Source organism: Miniopterus schreibersii, assembly GCF_964146895.1.
Source record: "Miniopterus schreibersii genome assembly, chromosome: 1".
NCBI classification, from domain to species: Eukaryota; Metazoa; Chordata; class Mammalia; order Chiroptera; family Miniopteridae; genus Miniopterus; species Miniopterus schreibersii.
Window position 1 is genome coordinate 28,521,193 of NC_138101.1, and position 14,170 is coordinate 28,535,362.

Consider the following 14,170-nt stretch of genomic DNA (forward strand, 5'->3'; position numbering starts at 1 on the left):
ATTTTTTAAATATTCTCTTGAGTCTGAAATAAAATCATGTCTGTCTCATATAGAACGAACAGACGTGTATTTTTCTCTAGAAATTTTGAGTTTATTATCACTGATGGATGAAGCATTATCTTTCAACAGATAAAGAAACACAAGAGGAATAACTGCCTGCTTCCCACCTCTACTGAGACCAAAGGGCAAAGAAATATGGCTAACGTGCAGGTGGAAAGACTTAAGTCAGACATGAGAAAAAATTTTCAGGGTCTGGATGACCAACAGACATTGAAACAAGTTATTAAAGGGGGAAGAGGGAAGACGTTACAATCTTCTCCCGCAGGATTTGAAGGTGAGCATATACAGCCCTCTGTACAGTGAAACTTGGATAAAGCCCAGCTGAGAACTGATGTCCACTTTTATAACACCATAAATACTGAAGACGGTTTTCAGGGATATCCTTTAAATAGTGCATGTTTCTTGTAGCACAGATTTTTATCTCTACAGCATTACTGAGCGAGAATAAGAAACTAATGTAAAGAGAGCACTTTATTTATATGAATCAATTCAATCAAATGGGTCCAAAGTTCGAAAATCTATCGCAAGACATGTTTTCAGGATAGCACAGAATAAAGTATAACTGCTGCAGGACCAGGGGTCAAACAGAAAATAAAGAGCTCTCCCTGAAAGTTATACAAAGCAGTGTAATATAAAACCAACGCTAACATTTATTGGCTTTCTTTGGCAATGGAGCCTTCCTGAGGCTGACTTAAACACTGCATCGACATTTATAAACTCAGCAGAGAGCATGGAAAGAAATGGATGGGTTACCCTTGTTGTCCAGGGGCAGACTACCAGGCTGCCAGGGAAGGAGCACTACCTTGATGGGTCCACTTTGACTTGGAAAGAAATTTCTGTTCTCAGGAGAGCCTCTACATAAAGAAACGTCCACCTTGTAGCCAACAGCCTCCTAACCACATCATTCTGTTGGGGTTTTTAAACTCCTAATCCATAATCACATGTTGAGGATCCCTTATGTTGGGAAACCATAAAGATTAATAGGAGGAAGGGAGGGGAGAAAATGAAGATACACCAATTTAAGTTAAAAATACAGAGCCACAGGATAGATGCCTGAAGAAGGGACGCTAGAAAATCAGATTCCTATTTTGCAGATGAGGAACCAGAAAAACAGAGGCAACTAATTCTATTTTAGGTGATAAAGTATAAGAGGAAAGCATTTGTTTAGTGACCTGAATGCTTTCAGGCATTATTAATTATTAATTCAATGAAAACTCTGTCTCTTTCTCTAGATTCTCTTCATATTCATAAAATGGGTATATTCCTTAAGGCTCTGCCTTCAACTCTCTTCTCATTCATTCTACCTTCTCTCTCTGGATGATCAATCTCATATTTCCTTTAGAAATATTATTTTATTCCTTACATTATATTTCCTTTAGGAAATTACATTTCCTTTAGATTAAGGCTTCAACATAATCATGAGGTAACTAAATCCCAAATCTCTCCTTTCACTTCTGGAAACCATTTAGTCTCATCACATATTTCCCACTGAGATGATCAGAGAACAAGTCCTACAGAGAGATTAATTCCATCCCTAGATCTAGTCGGGGACTCTTCATATACAATTGCATGACCATGGGTCATTCTTTTCATAGTGTGTTTTATCTGCCCAGAAGACAATAAATAATTTCATCATGCTCTATACTCCTCTACAGAGCACCTTTCTTCCTTAATCCTTACCCAAGGATATCTTTTCCACAGATCACTAGAGAGTGGGAGGGAGAGGGAGAGAAAGAGAAAAACACTGATGTGAGAGAGACACATCGATTGGTTGTCTCCCGCACACACCCTGACCGGGACCAGGGAACAAGCCTGCAACCCAGGTACATGCCCTTGATGCCCTTGACCAGGAATTGAACACACGACCTCAGTCCATGGGCCAACACTCTACCACTGAGCAACACTGGCCAAAGCATAAGATATTTTATATGTTTCCTATCACCAAAGAGAAATATACAAAAAGTACTTCTGGTGCACACCTAAATACAATGATTGCCTTGAGGAAAAGCTCTGGTATGATTAAATTGTTCACACTGTTTCATTAGAAGAGACAACTGAAAACCTGGTTCTTCACACATTTTTCCAAAAACATGAATGAAATGAACCTGTCACTTCAAGGAAAGCAGCTGACAATTTGCATCATCAGTGACAAAAGTCAAAGTTTCATGTGAAAATTATAATTCTGGGAAATTTGTATCTGCCCCTATATCTTTACATTCCTAATACTTAAAGATTTTCTAAAGATATCAGTGGGGTTAGCAATAAATGTGGTTTTGTTATATTGTATAATATGTATCAATATTTGGAGGATCTGCAGTATTTTCCAAGTACCTAATGCGCAATGGTATAAAATAATGTGTGTGGAAAAGATTCATTCATTCAAAGTACAAAAGAGACCAATGGATTTTAACATAACAGAGTATAGAGAATTTAATGATTGGATTCATATTCTAGATTGTAATTAACTTATAAGAAATTAGGTCTTGTAAAGTTGGTGTTGTATCAAAGAATAGTTGCCATTTTCGGAAAAGCTATTAAAATATTCCTTTCTTTTCAAACCATGTATATTTGTAAGACCAGATTCTCTTTATATACTTTATCCAAAATAATACATCACAACATGTTGAATGGAGAAGTAGATATGAGATATAGCTGTCTTCTCTTAAACCAGACATTAAAGATGTGTAAAAATATGTGTCATTGTTCTCACTAACTTACTTTGTTTTAGAAAATATAGTTATTTTTTTTGCAAAAATATGTTATTCATGTTAACATGTAATAAGTTTATTATATTTTTATATTACTTAATAAATACTTTAAATTTTTTCCCTGCTTGAATTTCTAATGTGATATTTTCTATGTATGTACCTCCTATCTATTTATCTATCTACCTACCCATCTATCATCTATCTGTCTATCTATCTATCTATCTATCTATCTCACAGATATCAATAGATATAATTCACATAAGCAAAAGTTCTTAGGGTTGTTTTAGCAATTAAACTTTTTCTTTTAAGAGAATGATGTTTATTTCTCTTGGTGCTGATAATGTTTCAATATTACCTTGCACTGAAAAATTTTATATTTAAGATCTGAGGTTTTAATCATGGGATCCCTCTCAGTAAATTTAAATACAAGAGGATCTTCAGTCTAGAATTAAAATTTCTGTTTAATGTCTCAAAAATACTAGATGCCTCTATCATAGAAAAAATTATACTTCAGTAGAATTTACAGCAGTGGTTGGGAGAACAGTGCATAGTTTAAAATACATTTCATAATTTTATATGCTGCTAGAAAAAGCATTCCAACCATGTAGGATACAAGGGCTTGACTTTTTAAATGATAAGCTATATGGAAAGCAATTTTCAAGTACCAATGTTTTATTATGTTTAAATTCCAGCTCTTTTCCTTACTGTTGATGGTTAGATATCTGTTGGTATATAGAAATGAGACATACCAGAAATTCTGACTAGTAGTTTGACTAGTGATATGAAGCAGAAATGAGTTGACAAAAATCTCAAACATTTAAATTTGAATCCTAATGAAGTTACTCATCATTCCCCCCCCCCCCGGTTCTGATTATTTTTAAAAGATATAGTCCTTTATAAAAGTAAAGTGTGTTGCTCTTTCAAGAGTCCTGCATTGAACAATAAAAGTTGACTTATGCTCTGTGATAGCATCATAAAGGTACATCACTGAAGCAGAATATTATAAATTAACCTTATCACCAAGACCTTTTGTGCATTTCTACTTTTCTTGATTGACAATATGAACTACTTCTTATTTCACATAATCACAGAAAAGGGACTCTAGAAAATAAACATACTTGTTCTTTTTTTTCCTCAGAGAGAGAGAGGGAGAGAGAGAGAAAAACATCAATGACAGTCACTGAATGGCTGCCTCCTGCATACCACCTACTGGGGATAGAGTCTGAAAGCCAGGCGTCTGCCCTGACCCAAATCCGACTGTGACCTCCTGAGTCATATGTCAATGCTCAACCACTGAGCCATGCTGGCAGGGCAACATGCTTGTTCTTAATGTGTCCCTTGAACTATGGACATTTAAAAAGAGAAGAAAGAGAGAGAGAAGGGAGAGAGAAGGGAAGGACAGAGGGAGGAAGAGAGGGAGGAAGAAAGGAAGGAATTAGAATTAACAGTCAAATGTTGGGATGGTCTCTAAGCAGCAGCTTTATTTCTACCCTAACACAACAGTAGGATTTCTGGCATTGGTTGTATGGAATGAGGATGATTTTACAAAGAGCATATTCTCTTTCATCAGAATGTCTGGGGGTTTGAATTTCAAACCCCTTACATCTTTGTCAGATGTAAGGCCTTGGACAACTTAATGTTTCTTTATTTCAGTTTCCATATCTGAAAAATGCGTTAACAATGGTACCTATCTCACCAGAACCACTGTGAGAATTAAATAAGATAATACATGTAAAGAATTAGAAGAAGACCTGGTACATTGTAAATACTCAGTAAATTTGTTTTCACTTTTCTTATCATCATTATGTTCCTTAAAGCCCTCATATATGGTCACCTAACACACTGAAAGTCATGATTTTTTTTTTTCATTTTATGATCCTGTAACCTTTTTCCTTCTAGTTTCATCCACATTCCTTTACTTCAAGAATTTTGTTCTTCCATTTTAACTTGATAGGATGATTTTCATACTCATAAGTAATTAAGAACTTGGGCTAGGAATCTCAGCAAAAAAAAAAAAAAATGTCCTTCCAGTAAAGTGTACTAATATTTACTGAACATCTAAGGTTATAAGAAAACATTTTTAAAATATAGAAATAAAGTTTTCAGAAATAAAGTCTACCTATTAACCAAATTCAATATCTATATTTAAGTACTTCCATATTAATAGAATTAGTTAATAAAAAAAGTACACCACCAATTTACTTTTTTTTTTTTTAAATATATCTTTATTGATTTCAGAGAGAGGAAAGGAGGGGAAGAGAGAGAGAAAGAAACATCAATGATGAGAGAGCCATTGATCGAGCCTGCAGCCCGGGCATGTGCCCTGACCGGGAATCTAACCCTGATCGCCTGGATCCTAGGGCAACGCTCAACCGCTGAGCCACGCCCGGCCAGGCCAAATCACTTTTCTAAAATCAAAACATTAGTTCTGCACTGGCAGGTATGGCTTGGTTGGTTGGGGGTAGTCCCATGCACCGAGGAATCACTGGCTCCATTCCTAGTCAGGGCGCATGCCCAGGGTTGCGGGCTCGACTCCCAGCAGTAGGCGTGCAGGACGCAGCCCATTGAAGTTTCTGTCTCCCTCTCCCTTCCTCTGTAAAATCAATAAAAAACATATATATATATATATTTTTTTTTAAACACATTAGTTCTCATATTTTTAATTTAAAAAAAAAGCTATTTAAAATTTAAATTCCATTTCAACCAGATTCTCCTAAGACTGAAGACAAAGACAAAGCTGAATGTAGGGGGAAAATGAGAAATGGGTATGTAATATCCTTGTGAAGAAGGGATAACATTTACGTGACTGGAAATTAGCAGATCACTCTAAAAGTGAGTGGCCAGGCCCAAGCATGTCTATCGCTCAATTGTTTTGTCAGCACAGTAGTTCATTCATTAATTCAAAACCAGTAAAAGTGTTTTCATCCACATTAAGTAGGGAGGGAAGAATTTTTTACAAAGGGAGGGGGGAGTAAGGGTGAAACAGAACGAAGGGAGGGTGGTCCAGACCAATTTTGATAATTCTAGATCAACTAAAGAAGCTAAAAGAATTACTTTTTATGCAAGGACTCTCCTAGGGATCCCAAATTTGAGCCTAAGAAAAGAGGTTGTTGTTGAGCCCCAGGAGCAGTGTATCCATGGTCCCTTCCTATTCTTCCAACAGTCTGCAAATACGTCAGTGCTTTTATCTACATGCCATGCTGGCTAAACTGGCTCCCCGTTTAGAGCTGGCTTAAAAGAACTCCCTCAGAGCCTGCAGTCACTGTCTGTCCTAGATGAAGTGGATACACTTACCCATACTCATCTTGATTGGCAGGTTTTCTCTGCTTGCTGCTTCCACTAGATGTCTCCGGACTTCCATCACTGCCTCTTTGTGCTTGGTGTTCAGTAAGGCTTCCCACAGAGCTTTGGCTGCAGGGTCACTGCAAAGAAACCACAAAGAGCTTTAGAATAAATTTCTATCAGATCATGAAAAGGGTTGAAAGCAAATTAATTTCTTAAATACCTTTTTCTGAGCACTAATGTAGTCTTTCCTACTGATAGACTCTAAGCATTAGGATTAACTAAAGAGTATCTAATTCATTTTAATTGGCACAAAATATTGAGAAATTAAGGAGACAATAAAATCAAGCCCCTCCCCCCACACCAAAAAAAGAAGAAAAAAGAAAAGCTATATTGTTCTTTGAGAAGTGAGGGAAAGCTATATGATACTTCTTTTTATGATTTTACATTTAAAAAAAAAAGTATTTCAGAGTACAGTTCAACATTGCCACAATAACATATGTTATATAAGCCAAAATTCATACATATCAAAGAATGATTTATCAGTGATTATAAAGCATATCAATTTGAGATAACATACTTGTCTGGAAAACACAAAACAATTAGCAATGAGAATTCTTGTTCAAAAATCACTCAGTAGAATTCCTAATGAGTAGGCTTTCTATTGAACAAAAATCAAGAATCAGGCTAAGTAACCAAGGCCTAAGTATCCCACTTTGGGCCTTAGGTTGGAAGGATGGCACTTACTGAAGCCTTCACAATTAACTATTGATAACAGAACGAAGCACTGCATTATGCAGAGTCTCAACTGGACTCACTTGTCCAAAAGCCCTCTGTCTCACCCAACATGCCGTGCTTAAATTATAAACGAGCACAGTGTTCTTTCCGGAAGACCTCTACATGTAGCCAAGTAGACACATTTGTAGTAACATTTTAAAAACTGAATATAAAGAAACAAAGATGACTTCTGTCCCTTTCCAAGGATTATTTCCTCCACTTAAGGATCCATTAACATCTCTTACTATCCAGTCAGCTAATAGTGTAAAAATGAAGGCATTTTGAAAGTTCAGTTTTAAAAGTTATATCTAATAAGGTATTAATTTAGCTTTAAAGTTATACCTAATAAAGTGTGCCTTTCACGTTCAAATTTGATTGGGAATAATGGAATGGGTGCTTCAGCACTGGGTTCACTGTCTGGCACACACTAACCTTTCACAAAAGAGTAGTTGTTTTATTACCATCTATTTTTTTCTGAGTGAACTAACATCACTGTTCAACATATCCCACTTGTTTTAATCTAATCAAAACTGTCATTATACCTCTGCATCTGATATTCTATGTTTAATTTAAATAAGCAGGTAAACTACATGCCAAGCCCTATTCTCAGTGGTTGGGATACAGATAAACACACAGCATAAGCTTTCAATGACTTATAGGAAGAAGAGGCAGAGATAAAAGCAACGAAATTACCCCCGAAAGAAATGTGATAAGAGGCATGATCAATGCTTACATTGATTTATCTGGTAGAACAGAGGAGGGGCTCTAATCCTGGCTGGGAGGGCAGAGGCTCAGAGAATGAGTTCTACTGAAAATGTGAGCAAGTACACAGATACGTAAATTTCAAAAACAGCAAAGGGAGGAAGCTGTAACTCAACCTGGGAAGGAGAATGGTAAAGAAAGTCCTCAAGAAGATACAGAATCTCCATCACAAAACAAGAGGAAGAAGGATGTTTCAGAATGTGCACAGTCCTAGGTGCATGACACTAGCAGGTACTGTTGTTTCATGCTAAGGTGCCAGGGGAGGGGCAGTAGAAGAAAAGGCAAAAGAGAAGCTGGGAGCTACTCTCCAAGGGCCCTGCATTCCTTTCCAAGGCTTGTCAACTTCAGTCTGTAGGTGACAGGTTGTCAGTGAGCACGTGCTTGATTTCACATTCTGAGAAGGGTAGCATAGCTTAGCAGTTGTGAACAGTCTTTATCATCATTCAAAACTGGCCTATTTCCTATGGGGTCTTGGGAAAGTTACTTAACTTCTCCAAAGCAACGAAGGCAATGGAAAACCTCTAGAAAATTCTGGGCAGGGGATTTAGAGTCCCAGTTTCTCCAATTTATAGTACACAATCTTCCCCTACTTTTATTCTCCAAAACCATTCTCCCCAAAACACAGGGATTTCTCACATACTCTCGACTCTACATGCAGAACTTCTCGAGTAGAAATTTACTGCCCTCCCCTTTTCCACAAGTATAATAGTGTCTCCAAGATCTTAGTAGATTAGGTAATGCTGCGGTTGCCCCATCAGATTAGTGTGGTGGTTGAAATGCGGGCCCTGGGGTCAGATAAATCTACATTCAGACTCTGACCATCCACTCTTCACCCATGGTAGCTACATGGCCTCTGCGGTCTTCCTGAGGCACTCCAAGCACAGGAATCTCTTTCCCTCCTTTACTAGTAATGCTCTTCCTACAAATATCCCTTACTCCTCAGGTGTCTACTGAAATGTCACCTTAACTGAGTTCCTTCTTACTGGCCTGTATAAAAGAGTGGTAACAGCCCATCCCAGCACCTATGTTTCCATGTTTATCTGTTTGTTGTCTATCTCCCTCGTAGAAGGTAAGGCCCTTCTATGAAAACAGGACTTTGTTTTACTCACTGCTCATTGCCCACTACTTAGAACAGTACCGGGCTTGTGGGAGGTACACTCAATAAATACTGAATGAATGAATGATGCTTGCCAGTTATGTAACCTTGTGCACACAACTGATCCTTTCTTTTCCGCTGTCTTTTCATTTGTGAGATGGAGGTAATAATAGTGACCACCTCACAGGTTGTGTTAAATAAGATAATGTACATAAAGCACTTTCCTGATTCACAATATATACGAGTAGTTATGTGGTTGTTACTACTATTACTATTGCTATGAATGATACTGTTTATAATTCAATATGTTCAAGGGTTTGTAATATATTAGATGAATTCAATTATACCGAATATTTTTTATACAACACTGATTTGTTCACACATACTTAAGTTGCTTGGGGCTTGTACTCTCTGGCTCTTTTCCAGTAAAACATTTTAGAAGAAATACATAGTTTCCATGATCTCTAATACTGGAGCCAAGTCATGTTTCCTTGAAAATTGTTTTTTTAATATAAACAGTTCTGGTTGTCTATATATATATGTGTGACAGTTTCTAATATCTACTTCCTGTCCAAAACACCATATTAATCCCAACATCACACATGGTTACCCAGTTAACATTCATGAACTAATTCTGGTTTTTGAATAATCAGCACTGAAGAAGTCATACTTACTGTCGGCTCTGCTGTGTCCTGCACCCATGTCTTCACCAAGTCACTCTGTTGCTGCTACTTGGTATTTTACACACACACCTACATCGGCATCTGAGTTGAGTGTAGGAGTTAGTCTCTGCCTTTCTCTAATATGCTCAGAAAAGTTAATCTAATAGCCATTTCACACTATTGAAGTTTCACATGAAATCAATTCCTGATGTTGAATTTTGTAAATTAAGAAAAGGTCACTGAAATCCATACTATATCACGATAGTGTATTTTATATAATTCCTCATCCTCTCCAACCCCACAAACTCTCTCTTTTCCTGATGAGGAAATAAGCACTACCCAGAGGTTATCACAATAGGGCCAGTGTAGTCGAATAGTGGTAGTCAGTACTGTCAGTCTGGTAGCAGCATGGGTTCTGGAACCAAACAACAAAGGGTTCTTCTGATTCTGCCACTTGCTAGCTCCATGTCCCTAAGACAGTAACTTAACCTCTTTGTACATATTTCCTCCCCTATTAACTGGGATGGTAATAGTACATTCTTCAGTGGGTTGTTGAGAATTGAATGTGCTAATATATCTAAAGCACCCAGAACAATGCCTGGCACATATTATGTGCTCAATAAACTTAGCAGCAGCAGCAGTAGTAGTAATAATAAAAAGTATCAAAGATCAGGATTTTCTCAGGAAGAAGCCTGCCTGAGAAGCACCTTAGTCTTTTCAATCAGCTTGCATACACAAGTTGGATAATCACTGCCAGTAGCTTCATTTTCATAATGCAGAATTCATAATGACACCCATTGAAACACTGAAAACTTGAACTTATAGCAATCCCCTTATAATGACATGCTGATGTAAAGAATTTTGATATAGATTACTTAGAGACTTAGAACTATATAGTAAGTTAATTTAATAAAGATTTTTAAGCAATGACTTCTGGGCCAGCTTCCTACCCCATTAATTTAAATCCATTGAAATTCTGTAGACTGGACCCAACAGGACATTTTAAAACTGGAATTGTTACTTTTATGAGAAGTTCTGATTCCATAAATATTTCCAGGCCGACTTAAAAAGTGATGTAAAACTTTTGCGGTAGACATGAACATTAGAGGTAACATTAAATTAATCATCCTTACATCTGCAGCAGGACACTACCTAAGCCAACACTGATGTAAACCTATTTTTAATTTTTGAAGGCATCTAAAGAAAGTTGTATAATATGCCTGAGAAAAACACTACTATATTAAACAAATCAAACTGCTATTAGATCCTATTTATACCTAATCTAAACCCTTTTTGCTCTACTGTAAACCTTAGTCTTGTCTAGTCTTTTCTCTTAAGTTTAAGAACAGCTGGACAACATCTTTTGAACAATCAAGCCCACCCAAAACCAGTGTTTCACTTTTTTCATGAGTAACTTACGATTTTTGAAAGGTAAATAAAATGTAATACTAAAAAATAACTTTAAATACCACCACCACATTCTATTTTAGAAGCATTTCAGGGTTTACAACACACCTTCTTCTAACTCATTTGGTCGTCACCTCATGAACTAAGCCATCGTCCCCGCCCCCATTTAAAGACCCTCAGAGAAGCCAACTGTTTTACATAAGTATGCTCAGCCTGTAAACAGCAAAACCAGGACTCACACCCAGGTAACTGGCTTCTGAGCCCAGCGACCTTTCTACTACACTATGCCATGCTTGCATTATTCAAATCATCAAACAGCATCGATTATGTAGAATGTCAAGTATTCACTTTGCATGATGATTTTCTTTTCAGATCCTTGATACACACTCCATTCTCCCCTTCAGTTCACACGTGGGCCCCACATAAGACAGAATGTAATAGGGTAATAGTGAAACAAATCCACAGTAGCTCACGAAGCAGGTAAAACTTGCTCTCAGGATTTTGTACACTTTCTGCTTTAAACAGTATCATACTATACCCCACGCAGGTCACTACACGCCATTGATGGCCACTTTGCTATACAATGCCAGTCACTTTTATTCAACTCCCTTCTTTAAATGTCTCTCTTCAAGAAGACTTTGCTGACTTTTAAATCATTCTACACATATCATTTACACAACTGAAAGGGCAAAAAAACTAAAGTTTAAATTGCCCTGAGGTATTATTTCCAATCTAGATCTTATTTGATATTCATTATATTCTTGGGAAAGAAACGAGAAATAGCCTCTAGCTTTTTACCACTGATAAAACTGAGAGAAATGTTCTACTTTTATATTGCATATTTCAAGGAATCTACTGAAACAAATAACAGAATAGAATATTTATCCTATGAAAAGATCCATTTTGTTACTATGAAACGGAATTAGTTTCAATAGTGTCAGTAACTGCATGTCACATACTAAACATATGTTCTTTTTGGATAAACTGACTATCTTGTATCCTTAAAAATCAAACTATTATGACAAATTGTCCTGTTTGAAGAAGACCACAGACCAAGAATATAAACACAATAACCTGCTAGAATTAGCTTTTTAAGTCTCAGAAGACTTCTGTTCTTGAAGATACGGTCCTTTCAGTTAATTCTTGGCCCTTTATCCGCCAGGATCACCCAATTATGAATGAATTCTTAGAGCTGCTTTGGTTTGGCACGTATGAAATGTCAAGTGCAGTCTGCTAGAAACTAACAGGATAGTCATCAACAAACAAAATATAAATGAGACAGCATTAGTTTTCAAAATGTGGCTGACTGTTGAATCATGATGATACTTCAAGCAAATGGAAGGCACGCAGTTAAGAGACTGAGGGTGAAACGTGAATGCATAACATTATCTTGTGACTAAACTCAGAGAAATGGTTTCTTCAAGGCACGATCGGGAAGTTAAGCTTACTCACAGGATTTGCAGCAACAATCACAGTGTTCCAACAGAAATGCAATGATAACAAAATAAAACAAACATTTTCAACTGATTTTAAACAGAGAGCAATCTGAGTCATAGTTTTTCAGTAGGAGATAATAGCTTCCATCAGTGGTAAACTTAATGAGCTCTAAAGGTAGGTTTGTGAATTAAATTATTCACAGAGGTTTCAATAGTCATCTTTCCTCTTGACTACTTTTTAAAACAATTACCTCATCTTTAACAAAATTATCCGTTAACCTTCATCTCAACAGAAGAGAAAGCAGCTAAATACAGAAGGATAATGAAGTAGGCCCTTGGCACTAGAAAACAGTCATTTTTTTAAATTATTAAAATATAGTTAATATACAATATTATGTTAGTTTCAGGTGTACAACATAGTTATTCAATATTAATATTCATAATAAAGTGATTACCATGGTAAGTCTAGTAACCATCTGTGATTGTACGAGGTTATTACAATATTATTGACTGTCTTCCCTGTGCTGTACATTACTGCCCTGTGACCTACTGATTTTATAAGTAGAAATTTGTACCTCTTATTTCCCTTCATTTTTTGTCCCCACCCCCATTCCATTCCCCTCTGGCAACCATCCATTTGTTCTCTATATCTATGAGTCTGTTTCTGTTTTGTATTGTTTGTTTTCAATATATCACACATAAGTGAAATCATACTATATTTCTCCTCTGTCTAACTTATTTCACTTAGCATATTACCCTCTAAGATTGTTCATTGTTTCAGAATATGAACACTTCCTGTGGGCTAGGAACTCAGTGAGGTGCTGCGACCACAGCTGTGAGCAACTGCCAGTGACCTGCCCTCATGGAGCTAGGAATCTAGCAGGGAAGCTAGAACTGAGCATGTTCCTGCAGAGGGTACAAAAGCAGAGAATGGGAGCTTTGAGAGAGTAAGCTGATCTGGGTGTGCAAGTGGAGGTCAGAGGGTAGCTGAGGATGTGACAGTGAGTCCTGAAAAATGAGTTGGAATTAGCCAGTTGAAGAATGGAGTAAGAGCAGTCTAGGCAGGGGTAGCATCATGAGTAGGGGTCCTGAGAAGAAAACTTGAAACCTTTGCAAGGAAATGAAAATGAATGGAGCATCAAGATCTAGTATGACATTACCGTGTGCTCATGACAAGTTATCCAAGGCCTGGTAGCCCACATTAGACATTATAGACTTTTTTCCAAGGGCAACTAAAGGGTCTTCGGCAACAGACTGACCTAATCAGGTGTGCATTAAAGATCCCTCTGGCCTCACTGTAGAGAATGGATCTAAGGCCTGCGTGAGAGGCTACTGCATAGTCCAAGCAAGAATTAATGATGGCTTAAACTAGAATGACTTCCTAAAGTTATCAGATTATATTATACCCCTGTTCAAAACCATTCCATGCTTCCTACTAATATTACAGTAAAATCTAAGTTCTTTATTTTTATATGAAATCTACAACTTTATCTTTCACCTTCTCAGCTTCATCCATTAGGCCTCAGCCACACTGGCCTGATTTCAGCCTCTTCAAAGGTCCAAGTGTGTTCCCAACTCAGGGCCTTTGTATTTGCTATTGTCTTTGCCTAGAACACTCTTCCTCCAGATATTCACTGACTAGCTCTCATTCATTCAACACATGTTTGTTGAGCACCTACCAGGGGTCAGTTCTATACTAGGTAGAACTCAAGGCTTCCCTCCTTGACCACTTAAGCTAATTTGGTACTTCCTATTCCAAATCCCTGTTTTATTTTATTTTTTTATTTTATTTTATTTATAACATTTGTCACTAATTCAAATTATATATCTTTTTAAAAATATATATATCTTTATTGATTTCAGAGAGAGGAAGGGAGAGGGAGAGAGAGAATTGAAACATCAATGATGAGAGAGTCGTCATTGATGGGCTGCCTCCTGCACACACACACACCCACCCCCCCACTGGGGATGGAGCCCGCA

General features: G+C 37.1%; 1 protein-coding gene across 1 annotated transcript in view; it reads right to left on the reverse strand.

Moving 5' to 3' along the window:
* SCFD2 (sec1 family domain containing 2) overlaps positions 1-14,170 on the reverse strand; it is a 287,290-nt gene that overhangs the window by 255,791 nt on the left and 17,329 nt on the right. The window contains exon 3 of the mRNA XM_081158799.1: positions 6,063-6,190. Coding sequence (XP_081014925.1) covers positions 6,063-6,190 — 128 coding nt within the window. The remainder of the gene's footprint in view (positions 1-6,062; positions 6,191-14,170) is intronic.